The 24281-nt window shown below is 54.0% G+C and overlaps 1 protein-coding gene across 1 annotated transcript in view; it reads left to right on the top strand.

The window, feature by feature from the left end:
* The window catches only part of CDC42BPB (CDC42 binding protein kinase beta), a 99284-nt gene that overhangs the window by 19679 nt on the left and 55324 nt on the right, over nucleotides 1-24281 (top strand). The window contains 1 exon segment of the mRNA XM_046008756.1: nucleotides 20471-20562. Coding sequence (XP_045864712.1) covers nucleotides 20471-20562 — 92 coding nt within the window.

Here is a 24281-nt window from a genome sequence, read left to right as displayed (position 1 = left end):
CTTTTTAAAATTTTAATTAATTTTTTAAAAATTTTTATTTATTTATTTGACAGAGAGAGATCATAAGTAGGCAGAGAGGCAGGCAAAGAGAGAAAAGGAAGCAGGCTCCCTGCCAAGCAGAGAGCCCAGCGCGGGGCTCGATCCCAGGACCCTGAGATCATGACCTGAGCCAAAGGCAGAGGCTTAACCCGCTAAGCCACCCAGGTGCCCCATTACCTTCTTTTTTTAAAGATTTTATTTATTCATTTGTTAGAGAAAGCGGCATGCAGAAGCAGGAGAGGTGGCAGGCAGAGCAGGCAGGGGAGAAGCAGGCTCCCAGCTGAGCAAGGAGCCCCATGCGGGACTCAATCCCAGGATCCTGGGACCATGACCTGAGCCAAAGGCAGACACTCAACAGACTGAGCCACCCAGGTGTCCCAAACTTCTTTTTAGTGTTTTCCTAGCTAGACAGATAAGGCTGGTGGCAAGTCATTCTTCACTGTTGATCTAGTATATTTTGTGGGAAATGGAGTTATTTGGGGGTTACCAATTGTTGTAAAAAATGAGGTATTTCCTTTATTTGAAATGTTTTGTTGTTGTGGGTGTGTGCGTGTGTTTTTACTGTTAGGAGGTGTGTTTTTCCTCAGTGGCTGACTTGGCTTGAGATCCTGAGTGTGGGCCGGGTGTGGGGTCAGCTGTGCCCGAGGTCGGTGGTTAACGTTCCAGGTGGGGATGTGGGGGCGGCGGCGTTCACTGCCTCCCTTCTCCATGGTCCTGTGACCAGCCGTCTCCCCGGCGTGGCCCTGGAGACCCGCCTTTCCTCCCCTAGCCCACATGTCTGATTCACCTCCCCCATGGTTTCCCCCAGGGCATCGTTACTTTCCGTTGACTTGTTCAGCTTTTTCCTATCAGTTTCTTAGCACTCTGTATTAGGGAAATTAACCCCCTTTTTATATCTGTTTTTCTTTGTCTCTTGTCAGCATTGCTGGTATTTGTTCTGAGTTTGACTGTAGTTGAAATACAGGGTGCGGGGCTGAGCTCTCAGGTGCTGTCCTCCTTTCTGGCGGATGTCCCCCTTCCTGTGCTGGTTGTCTCCCTCCCCCATTCTGTGCCTGGTGGTCCCCCCTTCCTGTGCTGCATGTCTTTCCCCTCCTTTCTGTCCCGGATGGTGGGTAGGGAGTCTCTGTCGCCAGCTTCCAAGAGCCGGGGAGACAGGGAAGATACTGTGTGGCCCGGGGTTGTGAAGCAGGACCTTGGGTTTTCCCTGTGTCCGGTTGTATGAGAAGTCACGGGAGCACGCGGCTCCCTCGCTGGGGTTGGCAGGTGCGGGGTGGGGCAGAGGTCCACACAGGCGCGGGGGCAGGGAGAGGCCAGAGGCCCAGCCCCGGTGACTCAGGGCAGCAGGGAGGGACCGTGCGTGGAGAAGGCCTCCGCAGATGCTAGGTGGCCGTCGCAGAGAGTGAGGGGCCTGAACCGGCGCTGGAAGCCTTTCGGGCCTGTAGTCGAGCTGACCAAAAGTTAGGTGTCCTTGTCGGCATCTGAGCGTGAGGCTGTGCTCCCTGGTGCCTGCAGGTTCCCACTTGGTTCCTGTAACCCAGCTCGGGAAGGGCGGGCGGGGTGGGCTGCCCTGCCAAGGAGGCCAGGGGCAAGGCTGTGCTTTTGAAGGGTTGGCGGGGGAGGCAGCAGGGACTGCGAGCAAGAAGGCCAAGCCCAGATGAGTGCGGGTGCGTAAATCCTCAGTTCGCTCAGAAGCACCAGAGATTCTGGAAAAGTGTGATTTTTTTGTGATCGTATGTTGTAATATAATGCATTTTTACCGAAGGACTGGTTTACGGAGAAAGCGGTTTTGACAGAACTTTTAGCGTGCAAATGCAGCCTGCGCAGAGCTGCGTGTCCTTTTCTGAAGTTAAACATTTGCCAGCCTTGCAATAGCATTCTGTTGATTTACGGAAAGCGCCTGTCATTGCCTTCTCTTTTTGTGTCCTGTCTCTAGCCATCCACTGGGAGGAGGACCAGCTTGCCAGTGGCTAGATGAAACCAGAGTAATGGTTTAAAAAGTCTTAGATAAAGTCAGCTTCCTTCCTCCTTATTAATTAACTTATTTTGGCTACAGCGAGTTGAAGAGAAAAGATTCAGGAGGACACGTACCTTTCTTCTCTCCTAGGTGTCTCGGTTATGTTCCTTTGCGTTTTTTATTTTTATGCTGCCGTTTTTATATTACTGAAAAACTATCAGTCACAGAGGGTTTGTTTTCTTAAAAACGTACCTTACAAGTGTGTAGGTTCAGTTGGATAACAGGACATACCATTTAATGTGGACAGTGGACAGATTTAATCGTCGACCTTGAATCGATTCATATTTCAAATGAGTGAAACTGTGTTTATCACATCTAAAATATTACTGCTGCTCAAACAATTTTTACAAGCCCCTTCTCAGGAAAAAGAAAACTACATCGTTTTCCATGTTTAGAAGTGTCCTAATAAGGCACTGTCTCCACCTTAGCCCTGGCAGCCGCAGAGGTGGGTGAGGCTGGTGGAAGGGGCCGGGGCCCTGAAGCTGTTAGGGGGCGAGGCCGGCCACGGCGGGAGGAGGGGCGGGGGTGGATCCAGTGGATCGCGGGAGGGCGGCCTGCTCGGCTCCTTCCTGTGGCGCAGAGACAGCAGAGACCTGCCGGAGTGGCAGTGGCCGCAAGGGCTGCTCATTTGAATCTTCCTTTCCTGCTTGCTTTCCCGTCTGGCTGCTGGGGGCTGCAGGCTAGCATCCCTTTGTAGCCTCAGGTGTCTGGCAGAGGACTGGGTTCTAGAAGATTCTTGTAACTTTTGGGGAAACAGTTTTATGCCTCCCAGAGACATGTATTCCTCATGCAGAAGTATAGAGCTCGCCCCAAAATCAAATGAAAGCTGGAATGGATTTTAGGTAAAGGGAGCATCACCCATAAAACCCTTCTTCCCCCTTTCCCACCATAGTGTTCCTAGTGTACTGCCTGTCCAGAGAGATTGTGAGACTGGACTCAAGTCCTTAAATATTTAGCTCTGGGCAGCTATTATGAACATTGATGAAGCTGGTTTTCGTATGGAAGGTTTTTTTTTTTTTACACTTTTTTTAAGAGTTTATTTATTTGACAGAGGGCACAAGCAGGGGGAGCTACAGGCAGAGGGAGAGGGAGGAACAGGCTCCTGGTGAACAAGGAGCCTGACATGGGTCTCGATCCCAGGACCCTGAGATCATGACCAGAGCCGAAGGCAGACGCTTCACTGACTGAGCCACCCAGGAGCTGTGTATGGAAGGTTTAAATAGGATTCTGCTGGTCTCAGGATGTGTGCTAGAATAGTTTGTTATATCTCTGGCATAAATTTGTTTTTCTAGTATTTTACAGTTGAGTGAGTTTAAATAACAGTCCTTTTATACAAGAATTCCGTGCACTTGTATTCAGATTAAAGATGCTCCGTGTGTGAAGGTCATGAGCAAGCAATACCGTGAAGGGCTCAGACGACACCAAAGGAGGGCGGTCCCTGATGTCAGGGGCTCCTACTCTGTGTCCTTAGGGCCCGGCAGGAAGGAGCCCTGCGCTAAGTGCTGGTGGAAAGGGACGATGAAGAGGGTGGAAAGGACTGGAGCCGCTGGCGGCCGGGCGGGAGTGGTGGTTTCTGGCTGGGCGGGAGTGGTGGTTTCTGGCTCAGGGCGATCAGGGAGGGAAGGCTTGTGTCCCGGGGAGCACCAGAGGTGTGGGATGAGGGAGCAGGTACTGGGTGCACCTGCTGAGCACAGACAACTGTGTGCCCGTGTGAGAAGGAGCCTGGGGTGGGGGGGGGGGGCGCCGTGAGTCTTCCTGTGCTGAGCAGGTGCTCACGACGCGGTCGCCGCGGCCCTGTGTATTGGTGGAGTGAGCACTGTGCGTCCTCGGTTTTTGTATCCATGGTCTCACGTAACCCTCCCAGTAACCTTCCGTCCGGGCTTGTCCCGGATTTACTGGAGAGGAGTCTGGAGGTCAGGTGCGGTAGCTTGTGATACCAGTGGGGTGGCTGCGTCCAGCTCAGGGTCTGCTTCCAGCCGGTGTGTCTGCTGCTTCTTTCCTGTCATTTCTTCCAGTGTTCCTAGTACGAATAACCGAATGAATCACGGACCCTTGCGGGCTCCGTGCGGCCCCTCCCCCACAGTGTGGAGCCCCTTCTTCCAGGAGTGAGCACCATTGACCCGTATCACAGTTATGCCTCCTTTTCAAGTTTATTATTTTTTAAGTGTATGATGAAGTGATCTTAATGTCACAGAATTGTACAGTTACCTCTGTCTAGTTCTAGGACATTTTCACCACCCCTAAAAGAAACCCCGTGCCCATTAGTGGTCCCCCCCCCCCCCCCGCATCCTGCTCTGTCTCTGTGGGTTTGCCTGTTGTGGACATTTCCTATAAAGGACGGATCCGATATGACTGGCTCCTTCCGTTACAGTGTTTGTAAGCCTCATCCGTGCGGTGGGAGCACGTATCCGCGTTTTCCTTTCATGACAAGAATGTGCCGTCGTGTGGAGAGACAACATTTTATGTGTCCGTCAGGTGATGGACGGTGGGTCGTGGCTTATCTTCGGCTACTTTGGGTGAGGCCGTGAATATTTGTGTACAGGATTTTCATAGAGTGGAATTGCAGAGTTTTGGGGTGACTCCATGTCTGGCATTTTGAGGAGTGACTAGACTGGTTTCCAAAGTGCCTCCCTCCTGGTGCAGTGCTGCTCCCGGTTCTCCGTCCGGCCTGGCGCATGCGAAGTGGCAACCCACTGTGGTTTCGATGTGCATTTCCCCGACGCTGAGCGTCTTCTCTCCTGTCGGCCATCCGTGGGTCTTCTTCAGAGAAATGTCTGCTCACATCCTTTGGCCATTTTTAAATTGGATGATTAAAAAAAAAATAAACAGATGATTTGTCATGACCTGAGCCGAAATCAGTCGAACAGTTAACCGGCTGAGCCACCCAGGCACCCTGATTTGCCTTCTTATTAGTGAGTTGTACATGGGGGGCTGGATGGCTCACTTAAGCATCTGACTTCAGCTCAGGTCATGATCTCGGGGTCCTGGGACCACTGGGCTCCCCACTCGGCGGGACGTCTGTTTGTCCCTCTCCGCGTGTTGCCCCTCCCTCTGCTTGTGGTTACACGTGTGTGCACGTTCTCAAATCTTAACAAATAAAAAGCAGGTATTAGTGAATTATGTTTTGGCATATTTTGGATATACCAGTATTTTGGTATATTTTGGTTACAGGTTCTTACCAGATATATGAATTTGTGCCTAATTGCAGATTTGCACGTATTTTCTCCATTCTGTAGTTTGTCATTTCATTTTCATTGGTGTCATTGGAAGTCCAAATATTTTTAGTTTTGATGAAGTCCAGTTTATTTTTAAAGATTTTCTTGCTTATGTTTTTGGTTTCATGTTTAAAAAACTGTTGCCATAAATAAATAAATAAATAACTGTTGCCTGCTCCAGGGTCACAAAGATTTATACCTACTCTTTCTTCTAAGAGTTTTATAGTTTTAGCTCTTACTTTTAGGTCTTTGATCTTTTTTTTTTTTTTTTTTTTTTTTAGTATTTTATTTATTTCACAGAGAGCACAAGCAGGGGGAGCAGCAGGCAGAGGGAGAATTTGGCTCCCCACTGAGCAGGGAGCTGGATGTGGGGCTCCATCCCAGGACCCTGGGATCATGACCTGAGCTGTAGGCAGCTGCTCAACCGACTAAGCCACCAGGCGCCCCAGGTCTTTGATCCTTTCTGAGTTACTTTTTGTACTTGGTGTGAGGTAGGGGCGCCTATTTATTCTTTTGGGGGGTATTCGGTTGTCGTAGCACTGACAGACTTCCTTCCTCGTTGGGCTCTCCTGGAGCTGCCTGGTTCTGATTCAGACGGTGGAATCGCGTGTCACCCTGTGCCCTTGGGATTACTCAGCGTCGTACGTGGCGGCGGTTCGTTCTTCTGATGTGTGCTGTGCCGCCGCACCGACGCTGCCCGTCGTGTGTGCGCTTAGTGCGCGTTCGCGTGGCTACCGGTTTGTGACGGCTTGACGAAAGCTGCCGAACGCTCTCTTGTCTTTGGTAGATGTAGCTGGGGCGTCAGGGTACACTTACGTCTTAGGAGATACAAACACGAGTAGGGGAACGGGTGATGAAGAATCTGTTCAGAGGAGCCGGAAAGAATTGGTTTTGTTCCAGATTTTAAAGAAGTTGGGCGATACACTTCCTTTAACCAAAATGGTCCTGGCTTCCACCGACTCTTGGTTCCGCAGAACGTGACTGATGACGAAAGCAGAAGCGGCTGTGATTGTCCTATGAGGACTGAAGCCCACACTGCTCGGAATTTGCGGCGGGGGCACCCGCAGAAACTGCCATTGCGCTCGGCCGGCCGAATGAGCAACAAGAAAAGCAAGGGCAGTTAGTTTTTCGTCTCATTTTAAAATTGGAAGTTTTGGGGGCGCCTGAGTGGCTCAGAGGGTTAAAGCCTCTGCCTTCGGCTCGGGTCATGATCCCAGGGTCCTGGGATCGAGCCCCACATCGGGCTCTCTGCTCCACCGGGAGCCTGCTTCCTCCTCTCTCTCTGCCTGCTTCTCTGCCTAGTTGTGATTTCTCTGTCAAATAAATAAAATATATATATAAAAAAAAAATAAAATTGGAAGTTTTTAATGTTAAGGAAATATGAATAATTAATATATTGTGAGAAATTTAAAAAAAAAGAATTAAAATACTAGCCACTTACATGAACGTGAACTTTGTGTTCTCTTAGTTTACTTATCTGTCAAAAGCAGGCGGTAATCTCTGTCCTGCAGGGTTTAGAGATTGTTTTGTGACGTCCCTGACCGGTATAAAGACGTTCAGAAGGTGGTAGCCGCCATTAGCAGTGGGGTGGATTTACGATTTTATCAAACATTCCGGGTGGAGGCAAGAAGACAAATGTCAGGTGCTCGGCCAGGTCCCACCTCTCATGCCTCGTAAACAAGACCGTGGCATAAACTGAACGATTGTCACGGAAGGCTGGTGGATGTTATTTGGTTGCTGAAAGTTCCCCCAAATTACTGATTACTGAAATTCAGTCACCTTTTTTCTCGTGTGTTGATTTGCCGATGGAGGCTTTGCAGACTTCCCACCTTCTGATTTTACTTTCTCCTGCTCCCTTCTCCGGTGCAGGCCGACCTCCGGCAACCCCGTCGGAGCGGGGGAGCAGTTTCGGACTCACTCTGCCCCAGGGCTCCAGCCTCGGGCACAGAGGCGTTGTGAACACGGCATCCTGGGAGGAAGAGAGGCAGACAGTCCCCGGCCTTGCTGTCATCCTGCCATGCTTACTGCCCCGTGTATGGGAGGCATGTCGTGTCTGTTCAGGACGGCTCTGGCTTCGTGCTGGTCAGGGCGAGGAGGCCATCCTTGACTTGCCGTCCTGCCGCGGGAGACGGTTTCCCATGGTCCTCCCCAGGGTGGGCTGAGCACTCCCAGGGTGGCCTGGTCTTCGTGCTGGGTATACGGGCTCTTCCCCAGCTGACCTGGGGGCACCCTCTGTAGCCGGAGGACGCCAGGCACTGTGTGCTGGTGGCCTGCGTTTTGTCTTTAACTACATAGAATGCTGAAGGTAAGCTGTGTCCCTTACTGGGATTCCTGGTAATCTAGTTAACACAGTAAGACTTGGAATTACAAAACCACTCGAGGGCGGCGCGATACTGTATTGCTGGACGAGAGGGCCGCACTCTGATTGCTGGTCTCTGACGTCCCTCCGTTCGGTGCATTGTGGAATCTTGTGCGATCCAAAGAAAGAAAAAAGTGTGTGTGTGTGTGTGTGTGTGTGTGTGTGTGAGATCCCAGCAGTTGAGTCCATAAAGAAGTATGTGAATTGTGGAATCTTGTGCGATCCAAAGAAAGAAAAAAGTAAGTGTGTGTGTGTGTGTGTGTGTGTGTGTGTGTGAGAGAGATCCCAGCAGTTGAGTCCATAAAGAAGTATGTGTTCATAAAGAATTTTATCAAAATAAAACCTTTTTACTCACAATTCAGTGGAGAAAGGTCAGGAAAAGCTAAAGAAAAGCCAGTGAGTAAAATCATTACTTTCTACCCAAAAAACCCAAAACAAAATACCAAGAGCTGGTGTGGCCCTTGTGTTCAGAGCCTGGTGCAGGCCCAGCCCAGCGGCCACCACCAAGGTCCCAACAGAGCCACAGAAACGCCGCGAGGAAGGGACTGTGTTCCGTGGGTCGCTTCCTGAAGCTCGCACGTGGATTGGGGAGCCTGGAGTTGGGGCTCGCTGGTGGATCTGCGCTGGAGGAGGTGAACTTCTTGCTCATCACGACTGTGGTGTCTGTCACAGAGCCTTCCCGTCCCGGCCCCCACTTGCTTAGGTCAGTTGACCAGAGGGACGTGAGCTTGGTTTTGGAATGGATCACCTTTAACCTCTGTTGCAGGGTGCGTGGTTTTCGTTCTTGTGTTCACAAAAACATTTGGGGGAAAGGACTTCAGGCCTCTAATGCGTTCTTTGTTCAGCAGCAGAGCTCTTCAGAGGGATCTGCTCTCCCTGTGTTCACGACCCCGTCTCCCGTCCTCAGACTCCCTCGACCTCTGTCCCTCACTGCTCCCCGAAAGCCGTCTCTGCGTCAGGGCCGCCCGTGGTCTCTCTGTGGCGAACACCAGTGGCTGATCGTCAGCCCCGCTGCCTTCCGCGCGGACGACCCGGTTCCCATGCATGGTATGGGCTGCTCCTCCAGGCTCCGGCTGGTTCCTTCTCTTCCCCTCCGCCTCCCGATAGCCAGAGGGCCAGCCCCGGGCCCTCCTCTATCTCTGCTAACCCCCGGGGATCTCACCCGCGCTGGTGACTGACGCCAACTGGATACCAAGGACCCACATTCACGGCAGCCCAGGCTCCAGGATCCAGGATCCACTGCCTCTAGAGGCTCGCACCTGGGTGAGTCCCACACGGCGCAGCCGGTCCTGCAGAAAACTCTGTGCGCTTCCCCATCAGATACACTCAGACCCTGACCCCACCGCTTGGGTGGCTTCATCCGGACCGCCGGCCCTAGAGAAGCAGCTCTCCTGCCTTCCTCTGCAGCATTCCCCGTTTCCCCGCCTTTTTGCTTTTATCTGAAGATTGATTATCTTCTGTAGAGCCGACTTGCTCCTCACATGGATGCGGAAGCTGGGGTTTGCTCAGAGCTGCCCATACCGCCTGGCAAACAACAGCTGTTTGTTTAATGATTCTGACGGATTCTGGGCCCTGTAAATAAAACCTTTTGAGTATTTATTGGTGAGGTAGTTGTCACTCCATCAGGGACTACAAGAATTTTTGTGCAATGTTGTAGTTTACAAAATGCTTTTAAGATTTTATTTGTATATTTGAGAGAGAGACAGAGATGATGACAGAGACAGCGGGAGAGCATGAGCAGGGAGGAGAGGGGGAAGCAGGCTCCCCACGGAGCAGGGAGCCTGATGTGGGGCTCGATCCCAGGTCCCGGGATCATGACCTGAGTCGAAGGCAGAGGCTTAACCCACTCTCATGTATTGTCTCTTATAATCATTTATTCAGTCAACACAGACATCAGTGAAATACGTCCTTGGGTACAGAATCCCGGGGTCCTCGCGGCCAGCCGCACAGGGTTGCCGGGATGCGTGGACCGCGGGCAAATGCTCGTGGCCGCGCTAATGGCGCAGGTGGTCTCCGTAGCAGGTGCGGCAGAAATGCTCTCCATTCCCGAGTGACCGTTCCACCTGCAGAGACCGCGGCCTATACCTGGAGCCCAGACAAACAAAACAGCAAGAAAACCAGGACTCTTCTGTGAAACCTCTGGTTACTGCAGGAAGCTGGGTGTGTCTCCTCCACGGCAGCGGGGCGGCGGCACCCCTGACCCGTCGTCAGAAGTCCGTCCTCCTGTGCGCCACTGGCCGCAGTGCGGAAGGTCTGCTGAGCCTTTGAACGAGGGTGTGAGCTGCTCAGTCCCACCAGGCAGCGGTCTGTTGAGTCTGCCTGAGGCCTGATGGTCCCTTTGGTTGTCCCTTCATATCTTACGTTTATAAAGAAATTCTTGCGGCGCCTCGGTGGCTCAGTGGGTTAAGCCTCTGCCTTCGGCTCAGGTCATGATCTCAGGGTCCTGGGATCGAGTCCCGCATCGGGCTCTCTGGTCAGCGGGGAGCCTGCTTCCCCCTCTCTCTGTCTGCTTCTCTGCCTACTCGTGATCTCTGTCTGTCAAATAAATAAATAAAATCTTTTGAAAAAAGAAATTCTTGAATGGGTGTCACTGAAGAAAAGTAGCCGCGCAGGTCAGGTCGAAGTGGGAGGGTCACTAAGTGATCAGTCACCCACTGGTCCTGCAAGTCCCCAAGGTGGCCGGGCTGTCTGCAGACATGCTGGCGGACGTCAGGGATGGAAGAGGGAGGCTGTTGGGTGGGTTGGTCTCAGCAGGTAAAATTCTCCTCGTCTCCCCAGTAGACAGGTCCAGGAGCAGCCGCCCTTGGCACCCTGACGTGGAAGGTTGTGCATGTGGGCTTCCCTCTTGGTGACAACTTCTGAGTGCCACCTGGGTGTTGTCCGGGGTGACTCTGCCTAGTAAAACGTGTTGGTGACAGGTGCACCTTGCTGGCAGGTAGTCCAGCCGGGTTCCCGGGTGATCCTGGTGGTGGAGCTGGTTTACCGACTGTCCACTGTGACATCTGAGTAACACTCCTGCCGTCGAGGACAGAGCCCGCCACCCAGTAGCCCGCGCTGCTCCTCGGGGAACCGTGTGCTCCATGCTGGGGCGGGCGTGCGGGTGGTGTGAGTTCTCCCGGCCCTCTTCTGGGTGAGCGCCCTTCCCAGCCGGGGAAGAGGCGGCCTCGGGAGAGCCCAGGCAGCCTGCCGGGTTGGCGCGGCGGCCCAGCAGCATTGGGATGTGACGCGGGGCCCAGGGTCGTGTGCCTGCCCCTCGATGAGGACGTGGTGCTCTCCGGGGAGGTTCTTCCCGCCCCTGCCCCCCGCCATCTGACAACCAGCACGTGTTCTGTCCTGTAGATTCTCCTGTTTCTTAAATGGAGAGCGAGCACGCACGGCCTGCTTCCAGTTGCCCGCGGGAGAAGTGGCCTGCAGCTGGCTTTCTCACCGGGAAAGCCCCGGAGCGTCGTGCGGCCTTCTCTTGGCGCCTTTGGTGCGTTCACGTGACTTGTGTATGTGCCTCGGTTGGCCGTGCTTGGTTCCGTTGCACTGCGCACTCGGATTTTTTTGAAGTTAAACATTTATCTGCATTCACCTCAGCGGGGAAGTTGGCTTTACAGGACAGACATAGGTGGTGAACATCTCTTCTGATGCGGCGTGGGCTCTTTGCTTTGACAGAGGAATCCCAGAGGACGGTGCCCTGCACTTGGCGGTGAGGCTTGCCGTCTTGGAGGCGTGGCCTCCTTCTCAGGGGCCCCCAGCAGGCTGTGAAGGAGACAGACAGACAGACAAAGTGACGTGCGGCGGTGACGCGGTGGGGCTTCGCTCTAGTCATTCACAGAGCGACACAGACCCAGTGAGGCAAACAGCCAATCGAGAAAAGCAATCAGGCAGCGACTGAGTGGCCATGAAGAGGAAGGAACGCGTGGCTGAGCCCCGGGTGTGTCCTGAACGCGGGTCTGAGCAAGGTTAGCCGAGGTGGGCGCGCCAGCCCTGGGTGGCGGCAGGCGGTCAAAGTGAGACCTTTCCGGGGTCACGTTGACTCAGTGCAGCCTCCCTCCAGCCTTGCTCCTCCGGTTTTCTCTGACTCCGTCTGTGCCTGCCTTGCCTTCTGGGTCAGGTGGTGTGAAAGGGCTTCCCTTTCGGTTCTCTAAAACCCGAAATTGCGTTAAAAAGTTATGTCTGTTCACGTTACCACAGTAGAGTTCCTGATTACCAGCCTGTGTGGGAGGGTCCAGATTTAGAGAGCTTTATCTGGGACTTAACAGGGCTTCTCCGAAGATTCAGAGTCGGTGGTTTGTGACCAGTTGGCTTTGTGACCGACTCCTCCTGAAAGAAAGTGTCCGGTCCGCTCACGAAGTTAGTATTAAAGCAAATCCCATTTGATATGAGTGAAGCACATTTTTCGAAACCTTTATGATAGGGATGTGTCTTCTGTAGGTTGAACCATAGTCTGACGGTGAGAATAAATGGAAGCAGTTTGGGAACTGGAACTCGAAGCCGGTCCTTGTAGGGAAGCGTCTGCTTTTTCTGCCGCCCGCTGGATGACCAGCGGCCCTCACTCAGTCCTGCCCTGCTCTCTAGTTCTCAGCGTGGGCTCACCACAGTCAGAGTCAGGCCCTGCCCCCGGCGGTGTTCTGCTGAGGCCACACCTGTGGTCCTGGGCCGCTGCCCTGGCCGCTTCTCCCCTAGGAGAAACCGGGTCCCTGGAGCACCGGCGTGTCTTGTCCTGCCGCCCTGGGGTTTCCAGTGCCCTCTGGGCTCTTCCCCTGCACCCAGCCAGCTGTGGGGCTGCCGCCCTGTCCTGTGACTCGGACGGGACCAGAGCAGCAGCTGCTAGCTGCCAGGGAGGACTTCCTAGGAGTGGAGCACCGCAGCACAGAGCAGAGCCGACGGTCGGTCCTTTGGCCTTTGGGGCTCCTGTTTCTTAAGCAGTAAATGTACTATTTGGACTGAATGATTTATAAGACCATTTCCACTTCCAGATACAGGACCGGTGAGTGGCTGTGGCTGGAACAGCAGAGAGTGGGTGACGGGGGCGCAGGGCCAGTCGAGTCCTGCGGGAGGCCAGGGTGCATGCTGGGAAGGGACAGAGTGGGACTTCCCGTCTGCCTTCCTGTGGCCTGCTGCCCTGTGACATAGTCCTCTTTCCTCCAGCTGTCCCGCCCTGGGCACTCCTTCCAGCCGCTCTGATCTCATTTCCTCCCTGGATAAACACACCAGCGAGGGGGGAGGGGGCATCAGTTTCTCATTTCACAATGATTTTCTGCCCGTTTCAGCCAAGGAGCCTCCGTCCACCCCCAGTTCTTCCTGGCAAGTGTTTTCCTATTTAAAGGGAACACCGGACCCCAGTTTTCCTTGCAGTTGGGATCTCCTGTTGGCCAGTGGCTGCCCACGATTGATTAATTCGTGGCCTAATTCAGGGCATCAAGAGAAGTTCTCCTGGGGACAGTCTTGGGTTGTGGAAGAATGAAGAGAGTAGGGGAAGAAAATCTAATAAACATTTAGCTCTCTAAGGGCTCAAGCTTTATTCAGTCTTTTAATATCAGGTCATTAAATATTTTTACCTTAGGAACTCTGCCGCCCATCCTGTAAAGGAAGTGCCCTTTCCTGATGGTGCATGGTGACGTCTCTCAGCTGTGTTGCAGGCGGTAATGGTGGAGGTCGCCCTGCCTTCCCGGGCCTTCTGGTCCACTGGGGAAGATGGCAGTGAGCAGGCACAGCTCTGGGGCCTACCTCGTGCGGACTGCCAGGCTCCTGACCTGGTCTGTTGGTTGGAGCTGGGGTCCCCTCCTGCCTCGGGGGTCCTGAGGGTGCATGGGAGCTGGCAGGGGTGAGAGGGCTGTCCTTGGCTGAAGGGTCTGCTTGGGAAGACCCCGGATTGACTGAGGGCCCGAGTGACAGCCCAGGTATGGCAGGAGCGTGGGGAGCGTGGGGGTGAGGCCAGGCGAGGCTGGAGTGGGCATCGGAGGGAGGCAGGGAGCCCTGTGCACGCAGCCAGCTCTGGGAGCACACACAGTCTTGCCAGGAGCCGCGGGAAGCCATGGAGGAGTCTGGAGCAGAGCAGTGATGTGGTCCCCCGGCCCCCGCAAAGATGGTGCCATGGCCTGTGGGACCGGAGTGGGAGGGGCTGGGGAGGGTGCACGCGGGGCTCTGGCCGGTGAGCAAGGGAGTCTGCATCAGAGGGACGGGAGAGGGCGGCCGTGTGACTGACCAGGGGCTCGGGGACGGTGGGGATTTGTTGAGACAGGGCGCAGGTGCCGCAGCAGGGGACGGTGTGTGGAGCCCACGACGTGGGGTGGGCCCTGGACCCCCACACTGCCCCACGGGGCGGGTGCAGGAGCCTGTCCCATTGGCGGGGCGTCCTGGTACTGGCACATTGGAGGTGCCCGGGGAGGACTTGCCGACTTGGTGCCTTTTAGTGTTTGTTCATGGAACGTGAAGGAGAGGTACTTCACCTTCCCAAAATTCATACCAGTTATCTCGTCTTCAGAAGCTACAAGTTCACGCTCTCCATGAAATTCGAACATTCCGAGGAGTGCGGCTCATCTGTTCAGGTTGTTATGTAAGATGTCCGTCTGCTAGGAGAACCTTAATATAAATGAGACTCAAAACGCGTCCCAAGTGGCTTTGTTTTGCACCTTGGATATGTTGAGGGTGTGTGACAAGCTGGGTCACACCCAGTGGGTATAATTCATACAATTCGCCGGTAACGTTCCGGACTCCGAGAGCGTCGCCGGCGCTAGTCAGGTCGGCAGGCAGCACTGGCGGACGGAGCAGAGGCTCCTTCCTCCCCGCGAGCTCGTCTCCCGGTTCCTGCCGGCCTCCGCGCTCCCCGCCCCCGTGGCAGCTGGTGCTTCTGAAGTGAGGCTTTTCTGAAAGGATGGAGCAGCCGTGGGACGGCACAAGATTGGTCTCTTCGCTATCTTGGGCTCCGCGGGGAAACCGTGGAATGCTTGGGCTCCGCGAGCTGTGGCTACTCCCCCACCCGAACCTGCTCGTCCCGGGGGTGGCTGTGAGCCAGTGGCGCCCGCCCACAGCGCAGACCACCGTCCTGCCAGAGTCTAGCCTCTTCCTCCTCACGTCCCGGCCCGCGTCATTGTCGCTGTCCTCATGGATCTTCAAGCCACCGTTGCTATCTCTTGTGGGGAGGCGGCACCCTCTGCTCTCTCTGCTTCCACTCCTGCCCCCGACAGCCTGTTTTCCAGATAGAGAGAATCTTTAAAAAGATGTTTAAAAAAATTTTTGAAACATGTTCCAACTCAGAAAAGTTGCAGATAACGAGCAGTACACAGAAGTGCCCTCAACTGTTTGAGAGTGAGCTGCTCTTCAAAGCCCACGGAAGGGCCACTGGCCCACCGACATGTCACCGTGGCACCCGGGTGCACGCAGGGCCACACATGGCTCCTTGGCCTGGCTGGTCCGTTCCCTGCCGTGTGAACAGTTCTTCGGTCTTGTCTTGACTTTCCTGACCTTAAAAGTTTTGAACGTTGCAGGCCAGTTACTTTGTGGAATGTTCCTTCAGTCTAGGTTTTCCTCCTGTTTCCTCCTGATTACATTCAGGTTCTGTAACTTGGGCAGAAAAATACAGAAGCCACAGTGCCTTTCCTCACTGTGTCCTCTTGGGTGGCGGCAGTCTCATTTCGTCACGTAACTGGTGATAGTGTTCCCTCTGATTGAGGTAGCAGCGTCTGCCGGATGTCCCCATAAAGCGGCCTGCTTCCCCTTGTCATCGAGAACTGTTTGTTGGGGATGTGCTTGAAAGTCTATAAGTATCTCATTTCTCATCAGATTTTTATTAAAATTTAGGAGTATCAGTATGGGCTCCTGGTTTCTTATTTATATAATCTGTGATTATCAGTATTTACTTTGACCGTTATTCTTTAAGCATGTCTCTCCTTTCTGGCACAGACTGGTCGAGCGTGGGCTCTGGCGGGCCCAGGGAGCCCCGGTTCCCCTGCAGGAGGTTGGTCCTGAGACCCCAAGACCGGGCCCTCGGTGTGCTTGTTGCTGCTCCCAGGCCCTGTCCGTGGGTAGAGCAAGGACTGTGGGGATGGACACAGCCATCTATGTCTGTGTTTTGATATCTTTGTCTGTTGAAACTCATGACGCCACACCGGTGCCTCCAGTTCTAATCCAGTACTGTGGGATTTGTAACTTACTCGTAACTCCCTTCTCTGACCGTGAGGAACTGGGCTCCCCTTCTCCTGAATCTGTTTACTTGCTTGATCAGTGCTCCTGGGTGTAGCAGATCTCCCCTCCCTAGTCACCCTGTTCCGTTTCCCTGCAGGGACATCCTCCTGACCCCAGCATCTCCCCCGTTGGGCTCTGATCCCTGCTCTCTGTTGGACTCTGCCTCAAGGGAGCTGGTCAAAGACTAGCAGAAGGAGGAGGCAGAAGGGACAGGGGACTTCCTGCCTGCTCCTCTTTCCCTGAGTGATGCCCTTAGTAACTCTTCTTCCTCCTCCTGGCCAGAGCTCCTGCTCGCAGTAGCCCCCCGGGCCCAGTCGGGCGTTCTCCCGCACGGGCAGAGACCCTCAGCCTCAGCTGGCCTTTGCTCCCTCCCAGCCCACGGAACCGCAGCTTAGAGACCCCAGCGGCAGCAGCCCAGCCTCAGCTCACCGGAGCCCTTTTTCTAGGTTTCAAGAATTCCAGCGTCTTCCTTTGCTTCCCCTGACCCTGTGGGTAGCAGAGCTGCTTCCTGTGTCTGCTCTCCCCGTGGGAAGTTCCCTTCCTACTTTTTAGTTACCTTGTTAACAGTTTTATGTTGGATTTTAGGGGAGATTTTCTTACTCTTGTAACGGGTGTGTTTCTGTCTCTTGACTTGACCCAGTCCGGATGGCCGGATCACCCTGGTTTTTGTACTGATACTGATTGAGAGCCCATTTGAAACGTCACCCTTTCTGCTTTTCATCTGTTAAGTCCTGTCCCATCAGTGTGATTTCATGGCCCCTTAGACCTGTGTGGTTAGCAGGGTGGCCCGCTGCTGCGGTGTGATCCTCTGGTCTGGTTTTCTGATGCAGTCTTGATCGTTTCTACACACCAGTACGTGTTTTTACTCTGTCCTCAGAACCGTTGGATATCGTTTCAAGTGTTCGTCTCCGTTTCCGTGGCTTTTCCCCTGTTTAGCTGACTGGCCCTGATGAACCCCTGTCCATCCGTTTCAGGGAAGTTTGTGCGGATCTGTGTACAGGCAGAACAACAGAAGTGCTTCTGTCAAAGAGTGGGAGGGGGCGCCCGGCTGGCTCACTGGGTCATGATCCCCGGAGGCCCACATCTGGGCTCCTTGCTCGGTGGGACGCCTGCTTCTCTCTCTGTTTGCTGCTCCCCCTGCTTGTGCTCGCTCGCTCTCTCTCTGACAAATAAATTAATAAAATCTTTAAAAAAAAAAACCTACTATATTCTTATAGTGACTATAGGAATGAACATTTTCATGCACACCAGATTTTTTACTATTTTAAAATAATTCTAGGATGAAATTCCAGGACTCTCCAAAGGACACTGCCATTTTCTGCAGCTCCTCATTTGCCCTCCAGCCTATCTCCTGGGTCACCACTCCTCATCCCAACACCGAACATGGATGTCTCACCTGCCTTTGAAACTGGCATTTCCTGAGGCCCAGTGACACCGGCTGTGTGCCCTGTAATGCGGATTACCCACTCGTCCCCCACATTTGCTTGCTAGTCCTGTTAACCAACTGCGCGAGCGCTTTACTCTGTCAGACGTCGTACCTGTGAACACCACACCTTGTCATGCTCCCAGTTTTCATCTTCATTGTGTTATTTTTTTACTGAAGCTACTTTTTTCAGGAAATTTTAAAAAAGATTTTATATATTTATTTGCCAGATTGAGAGAGAGAGAGCGCGCGTGAGCGCACGAGCAGGGGGAGTGGAGGGCAGAGGGAGAAGCAGACTCCCCACGGAGCAGGGAGCCTGATGCAGGACTCAGTTCCAGGACCCTGGGACCATGACCTGAGTGGAAGGCAGACGCTGAGCCAGCCAGGCACCCTAAGAAGAGAATGGTTTAAAATGAAATGTTTAGGCACCTGTGTGGCACCTTGGTTAGTTGAGCGTCCGACTGTGGCTTGGGTTGTGATCTCAGGGTCTTGGGATCGAGCCCCATGTCCTTGGGCCCTGTGTTCAGCACTGAGTCTGCATCCTCCCTCTGCTCCTCCCCTCTCATGCTGGTGTACACATGCTCTCTCCCAAATCAGTAAACCTTTTTTTATTTTTTTATTTTTAAAAAGATTTTATTATTTATTTATTTGACAGAAAGAGATCACAGGTAGGCAGAGAGGCAGGTAGAGAGAGGAGGGGGGGGAAGCAGGCTCCCTGCTGAGCAGAGAGCCCGATGCGGGACTCGATCCCAGGACCCTGGGATCATGACCCGTGCTGAAGGCAGAGGCTTAACCCACTGAGCCACCCAGGCGCCCAAATCTTTTTTTAAAATAATAAGGCACAGTTGGTTAAGTGTCCAGTTCTTGGTTTCAATCAGGTCATGACCTCAGGGTCATGAGATCGAGCCCCGCCTCAAGCTCGGTGCTCCGCCGGGAGTGGGCTTTGGATTCTCTCTCCTTCTGCCTCTCCTCCCCCCTCAAATACATAAATCTTAAAGAAAAAAGGTCTGACCTGTCAGTTCAGCAGACACACCATTCGCAGTTGTTGGTGTCAGCTGAGTGAACGAGTATGCCCCGTTGAAGTGGTAACTGAGTACAGAGACATGAAATGTCCAAGAAGATAAAGGAGTCGAGAAGACAGGAAACACTGACTCTGCCTGCGACCAAGATGGCATGGGGGCACGGACAAGTTCAGTTGACTTGCGGCACGATTCCGGTGGAATTTTCTTTGCCTTTCCTGACTGGTCTGTGCATTACAGCAGTAGCTACCACCTTGGGGGAGTCGTCAGGGTATCTGTGGAAGGGTCCAGAACGTTGCACTGCGCCCTGCCAGAGTGGATGTTTCTGCGGTGCGCGCTCGGCCGTGCTGGTGAGCGAGCGGTCCTTCCCGCAGTGCTCTCTTCCAGTGTGAAACAGAACAGACCCGATGTGCTGGGCTTGTCTTTCGTCATTGTAGAAAGAGCAGTCCCATGCGCTTCCCCGAGACGATACCAAGAGAGGTCGAGGTTTTCGGTGGCTGTTTGCAGCACATATTTCCATTAGGGGTTGTGGGGATGATTATTTGGGGGGATATTTGAAAGAAAGATGAGCCATAGACAGCCTTTCAAGTTGTAACTCAAGGTTTTTTTTAGCCTGGCCTTTTTTTTTTTTTTTTTTTTTTTTTTTCATTTTTTTAATTTAAATCAGGCCCTTCGTGTTCTGTTCCCTAATGTCTGTGCCGATGGGGATCTGCACCAATAGTGGTCACCGGTCGTGCTGCATGGGCCCCAAGAACCTTCTGGTGCTCTGGCTGCTCTTACCGTGGTCAGTGAACCACGGTGATCAAACCTTAGTGCTGTTTATTAAGCATCTAGTTAAAGAGAAAAACGGTAGAATTAGGTTAATAATACGGAGCTCAGAAGCCCAGAAAACGTCAGATTGCAGGTTTCGTTTTGGCTGGTTTTGGAGATAACGGTAGACGCAGGTGTTATTTGCCAGAAATAAGACAGAAAGAGCCCCTGTGCGCTGTACCTGGTCCTCCCAGTGGAAATGTTTCACAAAATTTGAGAAAAGAAATGTGTGGAGTACAGGTTAGCATCAAACAGGGACTTGGGCCTGGAGGTGAGAATCAGACCAGGTGTGAGAGATGTGACTGACTGAATGGGTGTCCGACCGGGGGCAGGCCGGGTGGTGGTGGGGAGGGCACCGCCTCTGGAGTGAACAGCACGACGTCTGTCCCGGGCGCTGCGGCTTGCGCTATTCCCGGAAGGAGATGACCCACGCTGTGTGCGGTGGTTTCCCCGAGCTGGGGGCAGCCTGACACCACGGAGACATCTTCTCTCACAGTCCTGGAGGCCAGAAGTCCAAAGTCAGGGTGTGAGCAGGGCTCTGCTCCCTCTGGAGGCTGCAGGGAAGACGCCCCATCCCTTCCAGGTTCTGGTGGAGGCGGCGTTCTGTGGCTCGCAACAATCGCTCCAATCCGTGGCTCCATCTTCTTGTGGCTTTTTCCCTCTGCGGCCGCATTCCCTCTCTTTTATGAGGACTCAGTCCTGTTGGATTTAGGGCCCATCTCATTCCTGTTTGTGACCCCACCTTAATGTGCAAACACCCCACTTCCAAATAAGGCCACATTCCCAGGTTCTGGGTGGACACTCTAGGTTGGGCGGAGCAGGGGGTGGGGGACACACCACGCTGTTCAGCCCAGTGCGTGTGCGCAGAAACCTGGCTCAGCTTCCTCCTCCCTGAAGTGTGGAACATGCGAGTGCCGGAGAAGGCGCTTCTCCCCATGTCCTACCAAGGTCACTGTTAGAGGCTCCTCGCGATTAGCGAGGATGGCCACGATGTCCAGGGGCACTGCCTGCACTGGAAAGGTTGCTGCCATTCTTGGAGAATGTCTCTTGTCCCCACAGCTGCCCCGTGGTCCCACGGAGCTGACAGGTGGAGCGTGGCGCTTGCTCACCCGGAGGATGGCTAGTTCCGTGCGGTGTGGTGGGCTCTCTCTGCCGGCCGGCTGGGAGCCTGCCCACCGGTTGCTTGCCCAGCGAGCTCGGTCCCAGCTTTAGCGGCGCTGTTCGTTACCACAGAGCGGGAAGTGCACCTGCATTGAGCATAAGCGCAGGCTTCCCACAACTTGCCAGATATTAAACATCTAAAGAATAAACTTTTTTCCTAAGCTGTGTAGTTTAGTAGAATGCCTCAGTCAACTGAATTTTTATGTAGTTTCAAGTCCTGAGAGTAAATTGTTGATTTTGCTTTTTTTAAATTTGTAGCTAAACCATTTACGCAGCTGGTGAAGGAGATGCAGCTTCATCGAGAAGACTTCGAAATCATTAAAGTGATTGGAAGAGGGGCTTTCGGAGAGGTAAGATAAGCTTCACTGTGCTGGCTTTGCCTCAAGGCCAAGCAGCTCCCATCCAGCAGTTTTGGGACCCAGTGCGCTGACCGGGGGTTGGGGGGTCACTCCAGGGATTGCTGGGAGAGCGCTTCACGCAGCGAGGAGGAGCAGCGGAACCTGTGACAGGTGAATTGCCCCGAATCTTGCTGCTTAGAGACAAGTCTATTAAAATCCATTTGTGAATTGAAAAATTTTCCGCAGAGCGCAGGGAGGGCAGAAGCGCAGCCGTTCTCCTCGAGGGTGGCTCGCCTGCCGTGGGTGCTGGGGCCGCCTGTGCTGGGAGGGGCTCTGCCGCGGGGCCCTGCCGGTCTCCACTCCCCTCAGGAGCGCTGGCCCCGCTGCCCTGTGCCGGACAGCCAGCGCCCGGGCACCCTTCTCGGCGTCAGGTTGCTGCTGGCAGGTCCCCGCTGCAGACCAGGGTCAGGTGGTTTTACGGCCCGGGCACCTCTTAAACGTGGAAATGAACAGACCCACCCCTCCCCACTCAGACTTTGCCTTTAGCTCTTTGGGGCTGGGGAAGGCGGGGGCAGGGGGCCACAGTTCGGAGGAGAACGCCAGCGGTGACACACTGTCCCACTGCAGCAGACGTGCTCTGCCTGACCGCGAGCCCGTGCCGTGACTCTGCGGTGCCGTCAGCGCAATGTGGGCTCTGTTGCCGCGTGCGTTTTCCGTTGTGCACCGAGGACGAGAGCAAAGCCGTGCATTCACTAGGTGGCCCCTGGGCTCGGATGCGTCTCCTCTGCCTGCTGAGTTGAAACAAGGCCTGTCCTCTGTCTTAGAACACATGTCGGTGTTTCTGACGATTCTCCTGCAAGCAGCCGCTGCTGCCTCTCCCGTGTCTGCTTCGGCAGAACACGTAGAAAGGCGGTACTCCCCAGAATTGCTTCACGGACAGTCCAGGGAGAAAGCCTGGCCTGCCCCAGCGAGTGTGGACAATTGGGTGTCGTGTCCTGGTTTCTCCCTTGGACACTGCTCTGGCCTCAGCTCGGACCCCAGCCTCAAGTCCTCACACCTTGCTCTGTGTCCCCCCGCCTGGGCTGTCCCTAGGAGGGGGTCTCACGGAGGGGGGTTGGGCAGAGAGGCAGCAGCGCCACAGGGAAAAGAGAGAGTTCTGCTCAGAAGTAACACGGGGACGCCTGGGTGGGTCACTTGTCAGGTGTCTGGCTTCGGCTCAGGTCACAATCCCAGGGTCCTGGGATCAGGTCGCACTTCGGGTCCCTGCTCGGTGGGGAACCTGCTTCTCCCTCTCCCACCACCCGTGCTCGTGTTTCCTCTCTCACGGTCTCCATCAAATAAATAAATAAAATCTTCAAAAAAAAAAAAAGATTTGAGAAGAAATAACACATCTCTGAGCCTGGGTGGGTCATGTGATGATGTGAGGTCTGGTTTGGCGGCTGATCTGTGAGGAGAGGGAGAAGACCTTCTGAAATTGAAGCCTGACTCAGGGCAGCGGATACTTTCGCTCATTGACTTCCCTTGTACCAGGACCTGCGGCAGGCTCTGGGCGCAGACACGAGCAAGGCCCAGGCCCTCCCAGAGATCTTGGGGTTACAGGCCTAGCGGAGGGATCCGGACGGTCAAGAAGACGCCTCGGGGCCGGAGAGGCGAGATGAAAGAATGGGAGACAGCAGTCTTGTGCCCGAGCACGTTACAGTTAGCGCGAGTGCTCTCCGCTGCCGGAGAACTTAATGCAAAACTCCGCTTTCAGAGTTTCAGAGAATGTGGCCTGTATCACTTTCTAAGTTCCTCCTAAACTAAGAGAAACCCGTCCTTGTCTGGGCCTTTGCAGAAGTCCTCTGGTTCTCTGCCTTCCTTGGCTCCGTGTCGAGGCTTTAGCAGCCTGTGAGGCCCTCCCCCATCCCTGCGCCCCACCGCCCCTCCCCGGGCCCTGTGGCCTGCGCTGTCCATGCGGCTCCCTCGTCTGGCTCCTCCCGCCACCCAGCCATTCTGCGTCCCGTCTGGGCTCCCTGCACACGCTTGCCAGCCCTCCCCTGCCATGACTAGAAGTTTGGATTCTTCACAGTCCTGCCAGTACGCGGCCCTCTGTGGTAACGAGGCATCATTGCCGTTGCCTCCCTGAGAGATTCATGTCAGCACGTACCTGAAGTGCGTGCCCGATTTCAGTGACCGCACTGAGCGGATCCCAGAAAGGAGGACTCTGTCAGTGTTGGGATCGTCTGTATGAGGAACACACACAGAGAAACATGGTTCTAACTGAATTTTTTTTCCTCATGACATGCCAGGGGAGGGTGAGTGTCCGTGGGGGTCTGCATCGGAGCCCAGGTATATGGACCCATAGCACTGAGGCCTTGGGACGTGCCGCCCCGGAGCCCCCTCCCAGAGAGAACATGGACAGTCCAGAACTCTACACCCCGTGGCAGGAGCGTATGAAAGTCACAGCTCAGAATTGCACGCACACACGATTCCCCCCACCACACACACACAGTGAGTTGAGGGGAACACTTCTGGATGCTTCTTGGGGAAGCACTTCTGGGAAGTGCTTTCATCCATGTAGGAGCACCGACCCCTTCTAGACCCCGCCTGCGCACCACGCCAGCAGGAAGATGACAGATCGAGGCCCATGGGCCCAGGATGGCTTGTGCTGGAGCCGGACTTGAGTCCTGCCTGCCCGACTCAAAGCCCCAGGCCCAACCACTCGGCCCTGCTGTCTCTTACTCCCGGAATGACTTTTTAAAAAGAAACAAAGCTTTAGCTTTGTTTAGAAACAGTTTCAAACTCACAGAACAGGTACATGAGTAAAATGGATCAGATCAGTCACCCCTTTCCCAGGTGCCTTTTGTCAGTTAACATTATATCTCATTTGCTCCCTCCCCGCCCTCCCATGCGTGTGTTCGTGTGTGATTTTTCCTGAAGGGCTGAGAAGGGGTTGCCTGTGTCAAGCAAGGTGCTTTCCCCTGATGCTTTAGAGACCGTTTTCTTCTTGGAGATCGTCTTTTAGAAAGTCGTGGTTCATACGTGTGGGTTTTCGGTCAGAATACTTTTTGTCTGATCTACTGTCTCACACCAGGACCTCCCTGATGTTCTTTCTGGTCCCTCCAGACTGGGCCCGGGCTGGCAGCAGGCATTACACTTGCCTGTCATGTCCCCGGATCATTTCTCAGTGTTGCGTTGAGTTACTTTGTTAGTGTTTCCTCACGGAAGTATCTGGTTTTAGAGATGCGTGTGGCAGCATCGCCTCGTTGACGCAACTGACCCTGAGTTTGGGGCCAAGAAGCAGCCTCGGGTAAACTCAGCGGGATTTTTACAAACTGTTGATGTGGGTATCAGAGGCATCGGCATGTTCCTGGCCAGAGCCTGTGCCCCGGTGCCCTCTTCTACAGAAACAGCGTCTAGTGAGAGTTCGGAGTGTCCTGCCTCTCCTCTTCAGCAGGATCTGGATTGTTCCTGAGGCTTGTAATCTTCCGAATTTCATTACTTTCCCCAGAAGTTACCAACTGCACCGTTTTCCCCAGTTAGACCACTTCTGTAGCGAATACTGTGCCGTGTTTTTCCCCGGGTCCCCCATCTGGCAGCCACCAGCTCGTTCTCCGCATCTGCGAGTCTGTTGCTGGTTTTGTTCTGTTTCTGAGACTCTGCGCAGGGGGGACATCGCGTGGTCCCGTCTCTGACTGACTGGCCGGCCGCGCTTAGCGTGGCACTCCCGGCCCATCCGTGTTGCTGCAAAT

Source organism: Meles meles, chromosome 6 (assembly GCF_922984935.1).
Source record: "Meles meles chromosome 6, mMelMel3.1 paternal haplotype, whole genome shotgun sequence".
Taxonomy (NCBI): domain Eukaryota; kingdom Metazoa; phylum Chordata; class Mammalia; order Carnivora; family Mustelidae; genus Meles; species Meles meles.
This window is presented reverse-complemented; position numbering and strand designations above follow the sequence as displayed.